Source organism: Garra rufa, chromosome 13 (genome assembly GCF_049309525.1).
Source record: "Garra rufa chromosome 13, GarRuf1.0, whole genome shotgun sequence".
Classification (NCBI taxonomy): Eukaryota; Metazoa; Chordata; class Actinopteri; order Cypriniformes; family Cyprinidae; genus Garra; species Garra rufa.
The window spans coordinates 7,551,071-7,570,390 of NC_133373.1; the positions used below are offsets into that span (position 1 = coordinate 7,551,071).

The following is a 19,320-nucleotide window of genomic DNA, read 5'->3' on the forward strand; positions in this document are numbered from 1 at the left end:
AATTAGATTAGTGGTCAGTATAGGCTTAAAAATTACCCTTAAAGGTGACATATCATAAAAATCAGACTTTTTCCATGTTTAAGTGCCATAATCGGGTCCCTGGTGCATCTACCAATCCAGAAACTAAAAAGTACAACAGAGTAATTTTGTTTTGGTAAGCCTTCCTCTGCAAGCATGTAAAAAAATAGCTGCTCAGATTTCGCTCCCCCCGTGATGTAGAAAGCACATTTCCACCCATGGCGCTACCAAAATATTTTTCCGCAAGCAACAACAGTTTTAACGTCATGGCAAAAGTTTGAGCAAAACATGCTGTTCTGTTGTTGGCTGCACAGATTGCTATTTAGAGTACTAGCCGCAGAGAAGACAAGAGAGCAGTGGATTTATTGATTTTTTTTTATTGTATATTACGCTGTTGCCACACAGATCTAATATAAACATGCAATTTCTTTCTCAGCTGTTTACCTTCACATGCATAACTGACTGTTTTTGTAACTCCTGTGTGTTTTTAACATACCATTGTGTGTATTTGACAGTTTAAGGGCAATAAAACATGAAAGAGAACTTAGTTTAGTACTCACATGCTGTGTAACAGCAGTTTTCTGTGCGTGTACTTCGGATGTTTTGCACTCAGAAAACCCTATATCAGAAGTTTAAACTGATATAGCTTTAAAACGCATGATTTCAGCACGATAGACATGATAATCAAAACCAAACAGATGTTTTTTTTAGCCAAGCATCTGAGATATATGCTGTCAAGGCACAGCCCTTTTCTGGAAAAAGGGGCAGGGAGGAGCAGCTTATTTTCATTTAAAGAGCCAAGCACAAAAACAGTGTGTTTCTGCTTCCACTCAAAATATCATTTTAAAAAACTTCATAATAAACGATCTGTGGGGTATTTTGAGAGACATTCTTAAAAGTCCTTGAATTTTAGCCACTATAAAAGTAAGAAGGTACGAAATTTAATAGCGTTGGACAGTAACACTCTTATTTTTTTAAAAATGAGCTTTGAACAAGCTGAGTGTATACTTTTTATGCCTCATTGTGTGTGTAAGTTCTGCAGGCTTCCTCTGTCCAGGCAATTCAAATGGTTTTCTCTCCACTTGGATGAATTTAGACTCTGGCCTTATACACAGCTGACAGCCAAGATGAAGCTCAATTCAAACTTTTACAAAAGAAGCTCTATGAAATGTTATATGAAAGGAGCTTTAGAAATAATTATAGCTGAATTGAATCATTTGTGTTCAATAACCGTCCTTAATTAGACACCTTCTTGTATCAGCAAGAGTCAAAACGTGATGTCTTCAAATCAGATTTGATGGTACATTCTTAATGTGCTGAATATGTTATTTGAGTTCAAGGCAGGAGAGCATTGATGACATATTGAGCGTGTTTCTGAACTACGTGCATCTTTGAATGCTCGGGTGATTAATTTTGAGCGCTCCATCTGCGTCGGTGTGCACAAAACTGGATGTTTTGTTGTTCTCAACATGGCTGGCAAAAATAGCTACTCTTATGTTGAAAGCGACGTTTTCAGTGCTGTGCTAGATTTCATACCGAAGAGAAAAGGTCTCAAAAACATCTCAAATCAACACAACATTGAAATGGGTGTTAATAATCCACTCAATTGGCCTGCTATTAAGGACCACCCGCTTGTGCCGCACAGCGCCAATATACAGCGTATCCCCCTGAGAGGCAGCGAGCTGATTAGAAATTGGAGCTGAAAATGAGAGGCAGTAACAAGGTCTACCTGCATCCATGCGTAAAGTGTTCATCAATAATTAATTGGGTTGTAGGAAAGGAAACTGTTGAACACAATGACAGAATCCGCTGAGAATGTAAACAGTCCCTGTGCTGTTGACATCTGACATTTCACATTTTCAAAACATGGAAGGTCAAGCTATGATGGACTGCTTTAAAAGTTGGAAGAATGACATAGCATTGTTACCTTGGTTCGAACTGTTTGAGGGGAAGCGGTCTGTTTTCTTCAGGGTTCTGAAGTGGACACGTTTGCTGGCCTGACTCTCTCCATACAGGCCAATGGACTGCACTTGAATAATGTAATCTGTCTCCTCCTCCAGGTCCCACAACACACAGGATCTGCTGGTGGTGTTCACCTCCCTGATAAACCTCTGCATTTTGCCATCCATTCTCTAAAAGAGTTAAACCACTGGATTAGTATAGATCAGAAGTATATAAATACACAAACACACTATATGGACAAAAGTATTGGGACACCTGACCATTTCACCAACAGGGAATTTAAAGGGATAGTTCAGCCAATTATGAAAATTCTGTCATTAATTACTCACCCTCATGTCATTCCAAACCCGTAAGATTTTTGATATCATAAAGACCTTATTTAAATAAAAAATAAAAAGAACCAAATATACGAGAGCCAAGTCAGACCAAAAACAGTATGTAAATGCCTCTTCTATTTGCTGTCAGTGCCCATATAGAAAATAATACAAATGTGACCCTGGACCACAAAACCAGTCATAAGGACATTTCTACATGAAACTGAGATTTGAAAACTGAATAAGTTTAACACCATCAGGAACTTTAAAGGGTTAGTTCACTCAAAAATAAAAATCCTGTTATTAATTACTCGACATCCTCATGTTGTTTCATACCTGTGAGACCTTTGTTCATCTTCAGAACACAAATTAAGATATTTTTTATGAAATCTAAGATCTTTCTGACCCTGCATAGACAGCAAACTACCACGTTCAAGGCCCAGAAAGGTAGTAGTGAAATCGATAAAATAGTCCATGTGACATCAAAATTTCAACTGTAATGTTATAAAGCTACGAGAATAATTTTTGTGTGCAAAGAAAACCAAAAAAACAACTTTATTCAACAATTTCTTCTTTCATGTCAGTTTTCACCATGCGTTTTGACGTCTTGCTTCTGTGCCTTGTTTACAAGCAGAGGAATGCATATGAATACATCATGATACTCCTTTGAATGTGCACTGAAGACTGTCTGAGAAAAAAGTCTTTTTTTTATCACTTTGCACCTAAAAAGTATTCTCGTAGCTTCATAAAATTACAGTTGAACTGTGGGCTATTTTATTGATGTCCTTACTACCTTTCTGGGCCTATGAAAGTGATACTTACATGCAGTCTATGCAGGGTCCGAAATCTGTCTGATTTCATCAAAAATATCTTAATTTGTGTTCCAAGAATGAACGAAGGTCTTATGGGTTTGAAACGACATGAGAATGAGTAATTAATTACAGAATTTTCATTCTTGGGTGAACTATCCCTTTAATGACATTGTATTCTAAATACATAGACATTAATAGAGTTGGTCTCCCCTTTGCAGCTATAGCTTCCACTTTTCCGGGAAGTCTTTCTACAAGGTTTTGGAATGTTTCTGTGGGAATTTTTGCCAGTACAGCAATTGTGAGAACAGGCATTGATGCACAATCTCCAATGCAGTTCATCCCCAAAGTGTTCGACTGGGTTGAGGTCTGGGCTCTGAGGCCTCTTTTCCATCAGCAGGAAGCGGGTGCTAGTTCATAGCTAGCGCTATTGCCAGTTCGGAGTTGGTTTGACTGGTGAGCCTTCTAAGAACCGGATGGCTTTTCCACAGGCTAGAGAGCCACCACAGAGCCAGGTCTTATTTTATTGAATAGGTCTCATCTTTCCTAGCAATACTAGCCCTGCTGGAAAAAAACAAACAAGCAAACAAACAAAAAAATGCTAAAACCAGCCTATGCTGGTTGGCTGATCTTAGCTGATTTAAGTTGGAAGTAGCTGGTTTTAGCTGGTCTCTCAAAACCTCTCTAAAACCAGCCTGCTGACTAGCTATGACCAGCTAAACCAGCCAACCAGTCTAGGCTGGTTTTAGCAGTTTTTTTTCAGCAGGGAGAACAAAAAACAACAAAAAACACTAGGCTTCAGATTAGATGACTCTTAAAGCTTGTGAACTGCTCTATCGGTACTTCAATGCCACATGCCAACCAATCCATGCAGCGCCTACATATACCAAACAATAATATCAACAATGGCTTTGCGAACCTACATCGAAATCCAACGGGTTTCTGTTTAGCTAATTTTTCTTTTAAAAAAGCCCTGTCTACTGTTCATATTGTTGGTCATGAAAACTCCACCCCCAATCTCTGACACAAGTGGTTTTTACTTCTACACAAGCAATGTTTTGGTGCTACTTACGAACCACTTTTCCTGGTTCAAAGCTGGTGCTTAGGGTGTCGAAAGACAAAGAAACAATTTGAAACTAGGCTCTGGCTCTGAACTAGCACTTAAACTGCCTTGATGGAAAACGGTACATCTAGGCCAGGGATCCTCAAATCTTACCCTGGAGGTCCAATGCACTGCAGAGTTTAGCTCTAACCCTAATAAAACACACCTAAGAATGCTAATCAAGATCTTCAGGATCATTAGAGAATCACAGGCAGGTGAGTTTCATCAGGGTTGGAGCTAAATTCTGCAGCGCATTGGACCTCCAGGGTAAGATTTGAGGAACCCTGATCTAGGCCAATCAAATTAGAAAATGATCTTCTCTAAAATGCTCCCACTAACCATTGTCTAACTTTTTTTGGGGCTACTGAAGCATTTAAGGGTTAGTTCACCCAAAAATTAAAATTAGCCCATTATTTACTCATCCTCAAGCCATCCTAGGCGTATATGACTTCCTTCTTTCAGACGAATCCAATCAGAGTTATAATAAAAAATAACCTGGCTCTTTCAAGCTTTCTCATGGCAATAGGTGAGTGTTTCTCTTCAACTGGTTAAAACATACATCTATACATTAATGGAACGCTTATTTATTCAGCTTTCAGTTGATGTATAAATCGCAATAATAAAACCTTATGACTGGTCCAGGGTCACATATATTTAAATGTTCTTCCAAACCTCAAAAAAATTTTTTAAAGGTTCCTGTTGAATTTACAAACTCTGAAACATCACCTACAGCTTTAGGCTGGTATTTGCTGCCATTTCAAATGGCTCATGCGGTCTAGAGGTCAGCAGTACAGTAACAGTAAGCGCTTTCTATGAGGTCACCTAATAAGTATAAATCACATGTTAGGGAGCTAAAGGATCTTCTCGAAGCCCTGAAAGCCAAACACGACAGCCTTTCATTTCAGCTATAATTCTGCCCTGTAACTTAATGTTGCATTTAGCTCTGCCTTCGTTGGTCTTTAGAGTCTGCAAATAGATCCAAAGCACTTTCCTCTGCCCTTGGGCTCTGAAGCAGCCTCTAGGTGTGGGGGAGTCTGATAGAAGTCCTTGGCTAAATGAATAATGCATTAATCTGTGAGCGTCGCCTGCACAGCCATTACAGACATGCAGACAACCTATTGCATAACGTGATTGACAGATATATTTGTAATTGCTCAAAATGTCACTTAATAAATAGCTTCTTAATTTGAGTAAAAACCATGTTAATCTTTTACAATAAGGATGTGACAGTAATCACATCTACATAGACTAATCTACACGACTAACTGGTAGAAATTTGTTAACCTGTGGAGGTTTTGGACTATCATATCTATCATGATTATATGCTCACGTGACAATGCTACGTGGTCACACATGCCATTTAAAAACAAGTGTTTTCAAGCTGATGAAATGCTATCAGCATTGAAAGAGAACTCATTTTGCTATATGCATGTGCTGTCTAAAAGTCTGTTTCTGAATGCTGACAGAAAGGCACACACACATGAAGATGATGGAGTACTGAACTGAGTTATTTTTGTCGCTTTATTGGCCTTTAATGGTTATACACACTTTTATATGTCAAAATGGTCGCCTTTGCAAGTATCCTCATAAACACAGTAATTTAGGTCATAATTGAAAGCAAACAGCTGAGAAAGAAAACGCATATATAATGGCATATTGGATGAGGGCGGCTCTTAAAGTGACAGCAGTCTGATATCCCTGCTGTCTGTCATTCATGTTAAATAAACAACAAAAAAGAGAAAATCTCTCACTGTTCATGACTAAAGAAGAAGAAATCTATATTTAATTTACACAGTGAAGAATATGCAGTGTTTTTATACATCTGATTACTCTATATGTCTGTATATATATATATATGTCTATATATTTCTTATTTATTAATTCTACCATAGTTTTTTGTGCTATTGTATTGATTGTTTGTTTTTATTTAGGCTAGTATTAATTATTTGTGATATTGACACTGGTGACCAGTTTTGGAAAAAGTTATTTTTAAATGTAATGCATTACAATATTGCGTTACTCCTTAAAAAAGTAACTAATTACATTACTTAGTTACTTTTAATGGAATGGAATGCGTTACGTTACATTTACGTTACATTTACGTTACGTTCTAAGTTCTATTTTTGGCAAATGTAGCTCTTTCGCATTAAAAGTGAAATGAATAAGCCTCAGGCTAAAGGAAAAAGTAAATTCACATCAGCACAGTAGAAAGCAGAAGAAGAAAGTTCTCTCACTCTTACTCTCAAACACTCTTTAGCAACAAAAAAGAAATGTTAGAATATCTTGAGTAATTTTTGCTTATTAGTATGGTTGAATTGGATCATCGAAGGTCAGCAGCAAAGACACTGGTTAATAAAATGGGATTAAATAAAGGGTATTTGTATTATTTAACATTTTAATTATTGAAGGATTGCATCATACTCTTGAGTTGCATTGCACTGTTTTTATTCATTTTGAGGAATACTGAATCTGTTTTTTGTGATTGAGATGAATTATAATAAATTGGGGGGGGGGGTGTAACTGACGTTATTTATCTGAAAAAGTAACTTAGATATTTTCTTGCCAATTAAAAAGTAATGCGTTACTTAACTAGTTGCTTGAAATAGTAATCTGATAATAATAAATAATAAAAGCTTGCGTATGGATCCGTCCGCTTCACGCGTCTGTCAATCTGTTACAATGCCATTGTGAAGCACCTTTATTTTTAAGAGTGTGATTCGAAATAATAGACTTTTTTGAAAAGTTATTATTTACCTGTTGGGAGATGGAAAAGCCGATGATGATGTCTCCCTCAGGCACCTCCCATGATACGGTTGCTGAATCCGCTCTCAGGTGCATGACCGACACATTAACTGGAGCAGGTGGACGGTCTAGAAACACAAAATCAATGCTATTAACTTTGAATCTATTGAACCCTAATAATTGATATACAATTCATAACTTGTCAGGCCTCATTGTTCAATTATTCTGTGCTATTAATTATAGGGCAATAGAAATCATTTACTTCCATACTTTAACTGACACCAGAACATTTCCATTGTTTTTAGTGCAGAAACTAGTACAAAGCAATAACTTACTAACTAGTCATGGACAAGCTATTAACTTCCTATGAAAATACGACAATAATCCACAGGTTTGAAATATGTTGCTGTGCTCTGTTTTTACTTGCTTATTTGTCTGAGTCGCCTGCCAAGAAAGCTTTCCAATCTGACCAATCAGATTTGGCATGTAAAACATTTACTCTGTGGCTTGATCTCTTCTCACCGGCTAGCTCCCTGAGGGGCTCTCTCTAAAAGCAAACCCACTAGAAGTCCCAGAGATGTTTTATGCAACATTTCTTTTCCCTTAATGCTAGTACATCCCCTCTGGGCGACATGTTTAAATCTTGAAAGTTGTTTGGGTCCATTATTGCTATATTACCAATTCACCACTTTTTTTGTGATTAAATGAGTCGGCGTTTAGAGGCGTCTGCAAAGCGACAAAAGCGAACTCGGAAATCACCAGTGATTTAATCAAGTGAGTTTCATAAAAATACCAAGAAATGGAAATAAAAGATATAATGCAAAGCAGAAGTGATCTTCTCATGACTGCATTAAATTGAAACTGCTTTCTGGAATTGACTGAATTCAACACACTGTGTCCTATATGAGGCTTTTATGTGGGTCCTTTTTTTAATTCAGCTCAGCTGTAGGGTGCTCGATCATGATTTAGGAAGCAATAGACAAGCTAATTAGTCTCACGAAAAGCAGAGGAGAACGGTGGCAGGTCCAATACTCTAGCACATGCCTCTGTCGCTCTGGAGAAAATAGAAAGGCGGTGAACTAGACTGAACCATGAGAGCATTTTCTGGCATCTCCTCTGAGCAGTGCTCTAATGGACTTTATGTGTTTGTGTGGGCGACTGCAAAAAGGGGAAGGGGTGTTTTTTTGTTCCTGTACCCGAACATCAACAATAACAAATACAGACTCTTAGCTAAGTTACATAACAGCTGTTTTGAAATAGGTTGTGGCTTGTTTCACAACGATTCCGTTCCAGATCTGTATGACGCATCTTTACCAAAGTACCACAGAATTAGCAGGCACTTTCTATCAATAGAGAACTGAATAACACCTGACAATTGTTTTCTCCCAGTAGAGTTTACTAGAGGAAAAATGAGTTTCAGGCATTATTTTCTTCAGATAAATATTAAATTAGCATAAAAAACTAATTATTACAAATTATTTATTTAAAAAAATATACCAGGTTGGATAACAGTAACACATGCCTGAAACTTTTTTAAACAAACTTTTATTTCTATTGATAAATGTTAGTATTGAAAAATATGATTTTATAAATATTACAGTGTCACTAGGGTGGTATGCTAAGGTACAAGAGTTAAAAGGTACATCTTTGTACTTTATTTACCCATAAATTATACATATTAGCTCCTCGGCTCTGAAACCCTCCACCTCCCCAGCTCCACCTGTACAGATCTTCTGTGGGATATTACAGTTGAGGTCAAAAGTTTACATACACCTTCACCTTGCAGAATCTGTAAAATGTTAATTATTTGACCTGAATAAGATATTTTTAAAGTAAAATTTACATATGCTTGATTCTTAATACTGTGTTGTTACCTGAATGATCCACAGCTGGTTTTTTTTTTTTTTTTTTTTTTTTTTTAGTGATAGTTGTTCATGAGTCCCTTGTTCATGAGTCCCTTGTTTGTCCTAAACAGTTAAACTGTCTGCTGTTCTTCAGAAAAATCCTTCAGGTGCCACAAATTCTTTGGTTTTTCAGAATTTTTTTGTGTATTTGAACCCTTTCCAAAAATGACTATGATTTTGAGATCGATCTTTTCAGAAGGTTCAAACACTCACCGATGCTCCAGAAAATAAAAAATAAAACATGCATTAAAAGCCCTGGGATGAAAACTTTTTGAATTCGAAGATCAGAGTAAATTGGTTATTTTGTCTTCTTGGTAACATGTAACTATCTTCTGTAACCTCTAAAGGGCAGTACTAAATAAAAAAAAATGATATTTAGACAAAATAAGAAAAATGTACACATCTCCCAGCTCTTAATGCATTGTTTTTCCTTCTGGAGCATCAGTGAGTGTTTGAACCTTCTGTAATAGTTGCATATGGGTCCCTCAGTTATCCTCAACGTATTGGTGTACGTATTGGCAGTAACAAATTCCTTTTCTTGCTTTGCAGCAGTAGCAGCTGCAATTCAGCAGCGCAGCAGATATACTATATAATAGTATACTATAAGGCAAGCAGAGGAGCTTGGATCTACATTCGCCATTTGTCTGCTGTTCTCTGGCGCTAATCATCAGCAACAAAACCCATAATAATGCATCACAATGCTGAAAGATCATACTCAGTATCAGACTGATAATCAATGCCCCATGTTGACGCCCTAGGAGGTCACTAGTATAGCAGCACTGATCTCCATGCAGCTATGATCATACACAATAGGGGTCACGGCTGATTATGCTGGTCTTTCTTGCCCTTAGCAATGGCTGTGTAAATTGGATGGTGAGAGGTCTGACTCTAGCTCTGTGCCATGTATAATCATTTTGAGAAAGGAGAAGGCCACCTCGGTGAAGGCTGACTGCGACATCAAAGCACCTATGGGGTCACATGCATCAAACCTTCAGTTTTAATGAGTTCCTAAATTTGCAGCTACATTGTTGTTTTTGTGTCATTCTGTGTGCAAGGGGTTATTATGAGCTCTACATCTACACTGGCTGTTGTATGTTATATATTTCCACAATATTACATGTGAAAAACATGGACAGGGGAAGTATACTTTCGGCTGTAGACACAAGGGAAAAAGAGCACAATTGTGAGAATGAACAATATATAATATATCATTAGATGTGACCCTAGACCACTAAACTAGTCATAAGGGTCAGTTTTTTGAAATTTAAATTTATACATCATCTGAAAGCTAAATAAATAAGTTTGTTAGGATAGGACCATATTTGGTTGAGATACAACTATTTAAAAATCTGGAATCTGAGGCTGCAAAAAAATCAAAACACAGAGAAAATTGCCTTTAAAGTTGTCCAAATGTAATTCTCAGCGATGCATATTAATCAAAAATTAAGTTTTGATATATTTACAGTAGGAAATTTACAAAATATCTTCATGGAACATGATCTTTATATAATATCCTAATGATTTTTGGCATAAAAGAAAAATCGATAATTTTGAGCACTACAATGTATTTTTGGCTATTTCTACAAATATCCCAATGCCACTTAAAACTAGTTTTGTGGTCCAGGGTCACATATAAAGTTAATTTTGAGTAGCTTACTTTACTTTAAATTAGTTGCAAATAAACCTTTCATTCTTGAATGATTCAGCTGTGTTGAACAAATCTGTTGAGTAAACGATTCTATGATTTTCTGAATAAATCACTGTTTTTTAATTATTATTTTTTCAATGGGAATCCCAGGTATTAAGACTTGTATGGCTTAATATAACGTAAATTATGTCTCTTACTGAAATATGTAGCAGAAAACCCATGATTTGCGTTATTTAAAAAAAAAAATCCCATTGTTTTATACATATTTTGGACTATGTTGGGCGCCATTATTTCGATGACATGAAATGGTTGTGACAAGCATCCACATGTTTACATCCTGCCAGGATGGCATCTAGCATTTCTTGTCTTTGCCATTTGTAAACTCTTTCAGTGGATGTGGTCTACTAAAAGCCTCAAAGGCATCAGGGCTAAAGTGGAGAGAACAAAGACGCAGGTCTTTAGGAAAATTTATTAGTCTACAGGCACCTCCCATTCTTTTCTCCGCTTCCTATCACTAGGAATGCAGTGTAGATTTACATCGCTTCTCTTGCTGCCCTTCCACTGTAAATTACAACCAAAAGCCACACAATGTGGCATCGTATCAGTATTGTAAAAATAGCAACAGGTAGCACCAGTAGCTCATCAAATGGTTGACGTCAAACCACACTGATTTCAGTAAGAGATGTTATATTAAGCCACACTAATTTATTAGTGATAATATTAATTTATCCGTACTCACTCATAAAGATTGCTCATAAAGTCACTTTTCGCCACCTATTTGTTGGTGCAATAAATCGCGATAAGTCTGCCTAATTAACAAATTAATTCACAGACATATTTGTTAGATAACTGAAATTCTAAATAATATTAGTTTTGTCCATTAGTGTAAGCGCAAAACACATCACTGTTGGAGTGTGTAATTACATGCTAAATGCCAAGCCAGTTTCATTCCATCTGTCCAGCAGATGCTCAGTGAAGTGAAAAATGAAAGATTTTCATAAACTGATATCATGGGAGAACATCTGCCAGGGTCATGTTTACCACATCAACAATTGCATTTGCACCTCAGAGTCTATTAAATTATGTCTGATCATTACAACTGATAATTTGTCACAGAAAGCAGCAAAATGTTTCAATTTCAAAACAGTCCCAGTGACTAAGAATCCATTCAGCTAACAGTTTGACGCCAATGTCCAGAAAGTTCTAAAGATACATAATAAATTGCCAGTTTTCTCAATATATTAACCTAATATAATGAACATTCTTCACTGACCACTGACCAGAAATAGAAGGTTCATAAGAAACAATTCTTTAGGTTTTTGTCATTTTAACCATGACATTTACCTCACATTTTCCCCACAAGAGCTCATTGTCCTTGAAGTAATAGAGGTTACACATGTCTGAAGGTAGCTTCAAATAAATTATGATTGATGGCGAGGCATAAGCTCTTTAGTGATGTGGAAAATAATTGTTTGGATAAAGGAAGACGTGAGTTATGGTGGAACTAGCAGCATTTGCCTTGTATTATCTTGCTGTCTGAATGAATGAAAATATACAACAAAAATACATAATTCACCCACTCCATGTTGTTCCAGTCTAATAATATTTTCTAGATTTATACATCATCTGAAAGCTGAACAAATAAGGTTTTTATTGATGTATGTGTTAGGATAAATCAATATTTGGCTGAGATACACCTATTTGAAAATCTAGGTGCAAAAAATCTAAATATTGAGAAAATCACCTTTAAAGTTGTCCAAATGAAGTTCTTAGAAATGCATAATACTTATCAAAAATTAATTTTTGATATAATTATGGTAGAAAACTTACAAAATATTTGTATCCTAATGATTAATATCCTAATGATTTTTGACATGAAAGAAAGATAGTATTTTTGGCTATTGCTACAAATATACCCGTGCTACTTAAGACTGGTTTTGTGGTCCAGGGTCACTTATGTTGATTTATACTGCTAAGATACATATAGAAAATATACTATTTAATAATATATTATGTTTTTAATCTCACATAAATCAGCTTCCACTTTTAGAAACAGAAACAGCAAACCGAATTTTTGTAATGCATCTCATTTAGTGTTTAAATAAGAAAAAAAGGGCAAAAATATATGCTTCATGTGCATGTTGCAGCATATAGGCCAATATAGAAATATCAGTCTTTTAGTAACTACTTCTGTTGTCTGTATGCTTTTACTAAACTGCATTACGTCAGATGTTGAAGAAGTGTCTCACAAATGTCCACTGCAAACTTAGATGAATATACTGATGCAAGCTTTGCTTACTTCCATTAGCATCTGACAAGGAGTGATATATGTTTATAGCTCTAAACTTAAACCCACAAAAAGCAAGTATACATTTGATGTAAAATAAGACTGTCTATCATTATCTGTCACGTCTCGACCACTCACACACAGATGCACTCAAATCTGTTACATAACAGAAAGAGGAGCGCAGGTCACCCTGGGTAAAACACAGAGCATACAGTTAAAAAGCAAGAGGCCACATGAGACACAGACATCCTGTCAGAGTAATTCACAGGAAACAGGCACATAGCAGCACTTCAACTGTTCCTCATGATCTGAGAGTAGCCACAGGCCGCTCCAAAATCTCCTTCAAAGACACCTTCAACATGCAGTCTTCAACTACGATCCACAAGTACGATCCTGCCAGCTAAAAATACACATTTAGACTACAACTATGTAATGCAAGATGCAAGTCCGCCCAACCTCAGTTTAAATTGCAAACATGCATATCGATTGGTTTCTTATCCAAATTTAGGATTTAAATGAATCTTGCTACCTCTGTCAGTGTGCTGGATGCAATAAAGAGAATACAACACCAAGTCATTTGTCTTCACAGCCTAAATGTGGCATCTCCCTCACACCAGCTCTGGCCATCACTATGTTATCTCATGCTCTAATGACCTCCAGGCATGCAATGGATTCTGGTAAGGGGTTAGTGCTTCATGATAGATATCGTGAAATGTGCTGTCTGATCCTCTCAGGGCAGACAATGCACTCGCAGATGGAGCTGCAGGGTTTTCTATCAACACAAAGCCACAGAGGGAGCGCGTCTCAGCCTCAGGGGAACTCTGCACTTTCCCGACGGAGCGAGGTGTCACTGTAACACCAGAACACACCCCACACCACCCTTGAAGAGTCAGTGGGTTTTCTAAGGACAAGATGGAGCACTCAAAAATAGGATATGTTGTTAAAATAGTCCTTGTGACAGCAGTGGTTCAAGATTAATCTGTCTTCGACAGACGTTTATGAAAGTACCATGTCAAAGACTGACACATAAGAGAAGAAATTGTTGAATAAAGTTATTTTTGTTTTCTCTGTGCACAAAAAGTATTCTCATAAAATTACAGTTGAACCACTGGTGTCACATGGACTATTTGAACAATTCCTTACTACCTTTCTGGACTTTGAACGTGGTAGTTGCATTGCTGGCAGGGTCAGAAAGCTCTCGGATTTCATCAAAAATGTCTTAATTTGTGTTGTGAAGATAAACAAAGGTCTTACAGGTTTGGAATGACATAAGGGTGAGTAATTAATTATTTCATCTCTTTAACCCTTTACATGTATAGGTCTTTCTTTCTTCAGCCAAAAAGAAATGTACGATTTTTGAGGAAAACTTATTGGATTTTTTCCCATCTAATTTAAATGAATGGTGCCCATGGTAGCCTATTCATCGGTTTTGAACAAATCGATTGAGTGAATAATTAAATGACTCACTCAAAGTTTTTGAATAAATCAGTGCTGTTGAATAAATCTGAATTATGTAATTACTCATAAAGATCAAGTCACTTGTTGCCACCTACTGGTGTAACATATTCATTTTCCAAAAGAATTACTGAAATTATTCCTGATAATTGCACAAATTAGGGCTGCAATAATAAATCGATGCATCATGATTCGTGGATTGATTCTGTCTGGAATTGATTCTGAGCTTGATTTTTAACAGTAGATGGCGCTCTAATCTTGTTTTTAACCACACAATCAAATGCTCGAAAAAAGAGTGCTGAACAGCACAAGATTAATGCAAATACAGCACACTGACTTGTAATTTTTTTAAATGTTTTCAAACTTTATGAATTTATTTTAAGCTTCAATGTGTGTAAGGAATTGGAAGCAAACAGAGTACGACTGTTTCTAAAGCATGCAGTGCCATCTGCTGTTCAAAACTAAGCTCAGAATTGATTCCAGAGAGAATCGTGATTAATTCAAAAATCTCATAATCCATACGACCTCAGGCGACAAATATAGGTCATGTGAGATGTAGGCATATTAGTTTATTGTAAACAATTGTCAAAAATGGTCTACGTTGATCACCATTCACTAACATTAGATGGAGAAGACCTGGAAATTTGAAGGAAATTTTCATTTTTATTTAACCTATTCTTTATTGATTCAGCGGTTTTGAACAAATCGGTTGAGTGAATGATTAAATGACTCACTCAACTTTTTAAAAAAATGAGCGCTGTTGAGTCTTCTGAATTATTACTTGTTAACATATTAACTTTCAAAAAGAATAATTGAAAATTCATCATACCCATTGCACAAATTAGGGCTCAGACGATAATTTAATGCATTGTGATTAGTGGATCGATTCCAAGCTTAGTTTTTAACAGCAGATGGCACTCTAATCTAGTTTTTACCCGCGTACTCAAATGCTCATGAAGAAGAGCGCTGATGAGCGCTTTTGTTGAGCACCATTCAGAAGACCTGAAAATTTGAAGGAAATTTTCATTTTTAGGTGAGCTATTCTTTATTGATTAAGCGGTTTTGAACAAATCAGTTGAGTGAATGATTAAACATCTTACTCAAAGTTTTTGTTGAATAAATCTGAATTATGTGCTCACTAATAAAAATCGTCACTTTTTCCCATCTACTAGTGTTACAAATTAACTTTCAAAAAGAATGACTGAAAATTCCTCATCATTATTGCACAAATTAGGGCTGAGATGATAAATCGACACATCATGATTCTTTGAATTCGTCGCGATTCTCTCTGGAATTAAATCTGAGCTTAGTTTTTACCAGCAGATGGCGCTCTAAACTAGTCTAACCACATACTCAAATATTCACAAAGATGAGCGCTTAAGAGCGTCACGTAATTGACCCTTAAGTAACTTGCTCTGTTTTGTCTGTCAACGCGTTATCGGTTTTATCTTTGCTCCACCGTTGTATTTTTCACTGCGTGATGGTTGCCAGGTTTTTACAACAAAACCAGCCCAATTGCTGCTCAAAACTAGCACAATCGTGTTTTAAGGGGGGAGATTCTGAGAATCGACGCAGAATCATTTCTCAATTTGCAATGCATCATTTATTTTCCCAGCCCTACAGACCACAGGGCTAAATGAGGGACAATTAACTTTGAGGGTAGAAATTTTGCACATTTTTTTGACAGTGCATAATTTGCAATTAAATTTTTCCCTTGTCCTTGTAGAGTTTTATTTTTGTTTTCTATTAGATCTGAAACTAGCATCCTACACTTGATGTTTCTCTATAATTACATTTTTATGTCTTTATATTTCAAGGCAAAGCACTTTTCAAAGACACATAAAAAAGAGTCACGCACACAAACAAAACTAAACATGTGGAGACTGAATCCTACTTTTGTGTGGAAATGTTGAAAGCTTTTGTAAATTACATTTTTGCTTTTCTTTGTTTCAAACTAGATGTCATCAATGGTCGCCGTACACACAGCATATATGATAGTCATCTTATTAGTATGCATTCAGACATTCACATGCTCACATGTATTGATTTTTGACTGTGCTATCAAAAGATTTAATCATTTAAATCTCATTTCAAAACAATATTCTATAAATCTTAAAGGATTTGTAAACATTCATACATTTTAAATGCTGTCAGTGTTAATATTGCATGCTCGGTGTCTGTCCAACTCTTCAGACAAATACCTATGAATGTTAATGAGATGACACAGTCATGCATTTATGCTGCACAATATCACCTGTGCACAAGTGCAACCTCATTTCCCACTGTCAATGGCATTCTCAGCTATGTAAACTCATTTGATTGGTTTGTATAGGGTCTAGCGGTGATCCGTGAACATTTCCCCCTCCCTGTGTCCACAAGAGGTGAAATTAGACAGTGTGGCAGTTTAAGGTCAATGTAATTGGTGACCACGCTCCACCAGGTCTGGCCCGGCGATGCAATTCTCTTGTCACCTCACTACGGGCCAGATGAGGTCTGGAAGTCTGACAATATATAACAGGCAGCCAATTTCAGCAGAAATCCTCTGGATATAAACTACATGGCCAAAAGTATTTGAACACATCAACACCAAACCCATATGTGCTTGCTGATTTCAAATTTCATCCCAAAGTTTGTTCAGTGGGATTCAGAGTTGCGTTAGTGTACTTTTTTTTATTTCACCAACATCAAACTCAGTCTCGATCTTATGTAAGTTCAAATGAAATAGTTCACCAAAAAATGTAAATTTACTGTAAATTTAGAAAATGTAGATGAGTTTCTTTCTTAATCAGGACAGATTTGGAGAAATTCAGCATTCCATCATTTGCTCACCAATGGATCCTCTGCAGTGAATGGGTGCCATCAGAATGAGAAAGCAATCAATTTGTCTCTTCTGGTCAAAATGAGAGCCCATAATCCATTATAATGCTTCCTCCAGCGAAAAAGTCTAGTCTAACATCAAAATCCACCAACAGATTTCTCTAAACAAGTTTTTCTTTGTAAATGGTGCTTGATCTGTGCATATTTCTCTTGAAACTCAGAAGAGACAACTTTTTCACTGGAGCTTTTCACTTCACAAAGCATTAAATTATAGACTGGACTGTGATGTTTTTATTGGGCTGCTTGAAATCTCATTCACTGCAGAGGATCCATTGGTGAGCAAGTGATGTAATGCTAAATTTCTCCAAATCTGTTCCGATGATGAAACTCATTTACATCTTGGATGGCCTGAGGATACATTTTCAGCAGATTTTAATTTTTGGTTGACACTAACTAGCACATTTCAGGTGCCTGTTGTCAAGGAAAAGAAACCAAGATGAATATAAATTATTCCCCAGTTCTAAATCTCTGCAAAGAAGCTGCTCCGGATCATAAACTAGGACAGATTTCAAACGGCATGATCATAATTTCTCACATATTCCTCTGTTTGAATTTAATCAAGTGCGTCTTTTATGCCATGCACATACAGTATTGGACATGACTTTCTACAGTTTGCATACATTTGTGTTGATGAATGGCTTAGAAAAGATGAATGTAAAGACTACTATTAAATTATTACTTTTAATATGCGTTGAGAATGAATGTTCCAGTATTCTGTTATGATTTCTCTGACAGGTGTAATCTATTTTGCAAAAGGAGAAATGTCCTGGTTTCCGAAAAGCAACTTTCAGCAATGGAAGTGTTCATATTTCAGATGTGCTTGTGAGAACAGAAGTGCCAACTGCTGCCTTTTCAAAGCTACCGCAGAATCCCAGATGACTCAATCAGGAAAAAAGGGAAAGGATCAGAACAATACAGGATAGTATTTTCCAGACATGCTTCCATACCTTCATGCCGTGCTTAAAAATTCACTAATTCCACCCAAAATATTCAAGACGGATGCAAGAACTATCTGTTTAGTAAAAATATTGCCAGGATATTCCTGTAGCTCAGACAGTAAAGCATGGTGTTCAATTTGCAGCGAATCACAAGTCATAAGTCTCTTTTAATAAAAGAATTTACCGAAATACATGAATGTTACTGTTTCTTACTGTTACATTTTCTGTAATACACAGTGAACGTTAAGAAATCATTTATTCAATGCAATATATTGTAGAAAAAAACTGCAGCTCAATGGTTGATTGCTGTTTATTCTGACCAGCATTACATGGGGCAATTTGAGATAGTTTTGATGTAATATTTTGTAATTAAACTAGTATTTTGCAATCAACTTATTTATGTGTAACATAATGAATATCCACTGTACAACTTAAAGTGAAAGTACAACAACCACTTGCCAAGAATATGCAGAGAATTCAGACTGAATTGAGTCAAATTAAAATAATAAACCAATGATAAAATTCAATTGTTAGCCCAATTTAGGCAGTACTATTCTCTTAACCAGTCAAAGCGCTTAGAATTTAATCAGCATTTTAACGTTTGTATTTGTCTATTCTATATTAAAACCATTCGACATACTGGAGGTTATTTAAGTACCTGTCGTTCTGAATTCAACAATCATGATATTTATGTAACCGATTTGACATGACATACAAAGGTTCAGTTCATCTCATTTGCAGAAGCTCAAGTGCATCCATTTAATACAAGACTGAACGCTGATTATCAGACAAATAAACTTACTTGCTCCCACCAGAAACATTTCACTACCGAAGAGCAACAGTCCGACTGAGTTAACAAGGACAAGAACGCGAGCCATATCTCCACTTCAAATGTCCAAGAATCCAAATAGATGTAGTTGTCTTCTTTTGCTTCTAAACGGTTTGTTTATAGCAACATTATAAATATAGACTCATCCAAATAAACACATCTTAAATAAAGTACGATAGAAATCTCACGATGGACATCATGTTCGCAAATCCCATTAAAACACGTGCTGGAACGTCCATGTCAGCGTCAGGTTTAATATTGACTTTCCGTCGACTTCCAAAATGCTTCCGTCTCACTTCAGATTCATGCTTGATTATTTAAGGTTTTCCTTCCAAACTGAAGGTTGTGAGGGAGCGTCAAGTTCAGTGTCGGAGGTGTTCAGAGAGGCTACTGAAGCTCGTGCATGTCATCTTGAGCGAGCGTGCGGCGATCAGC

The 19,320-nt window shown here is 36.4% G+C and overlaps 1 protein-coding gene across 1 annotated transcript in view; it reads right to left on the reverse strand.

Moving 5' to 3' along the window:
* fndc4a (fibronectin type III domain containing 4a) overlaps positions 1–19,320 on the reverse strand; it is a 39,841-nt gene extending 20,521 nt beyond the window's left edge. The window contains exons 1-3 of the mRNA XM_073816500.1: positions 18,859–19,320; positions 6,960–7,075; positions 1,946–2,150 (exon numbers count right to left, since the gene is read on the reverse strand). Of these exons, the coding sequence (XP_073672601.1) occupies positions 1,946–2,150; positions 6,960–7,075; positions 18,859–18,934 (397 nt within the window). The 5' untranslated portion in view covers positions 18,935–19,320. The remainder of the gene's footprint in view (positions 1–1,945; positions 2,151–6,959; positions 7,076–18,858) is intronic.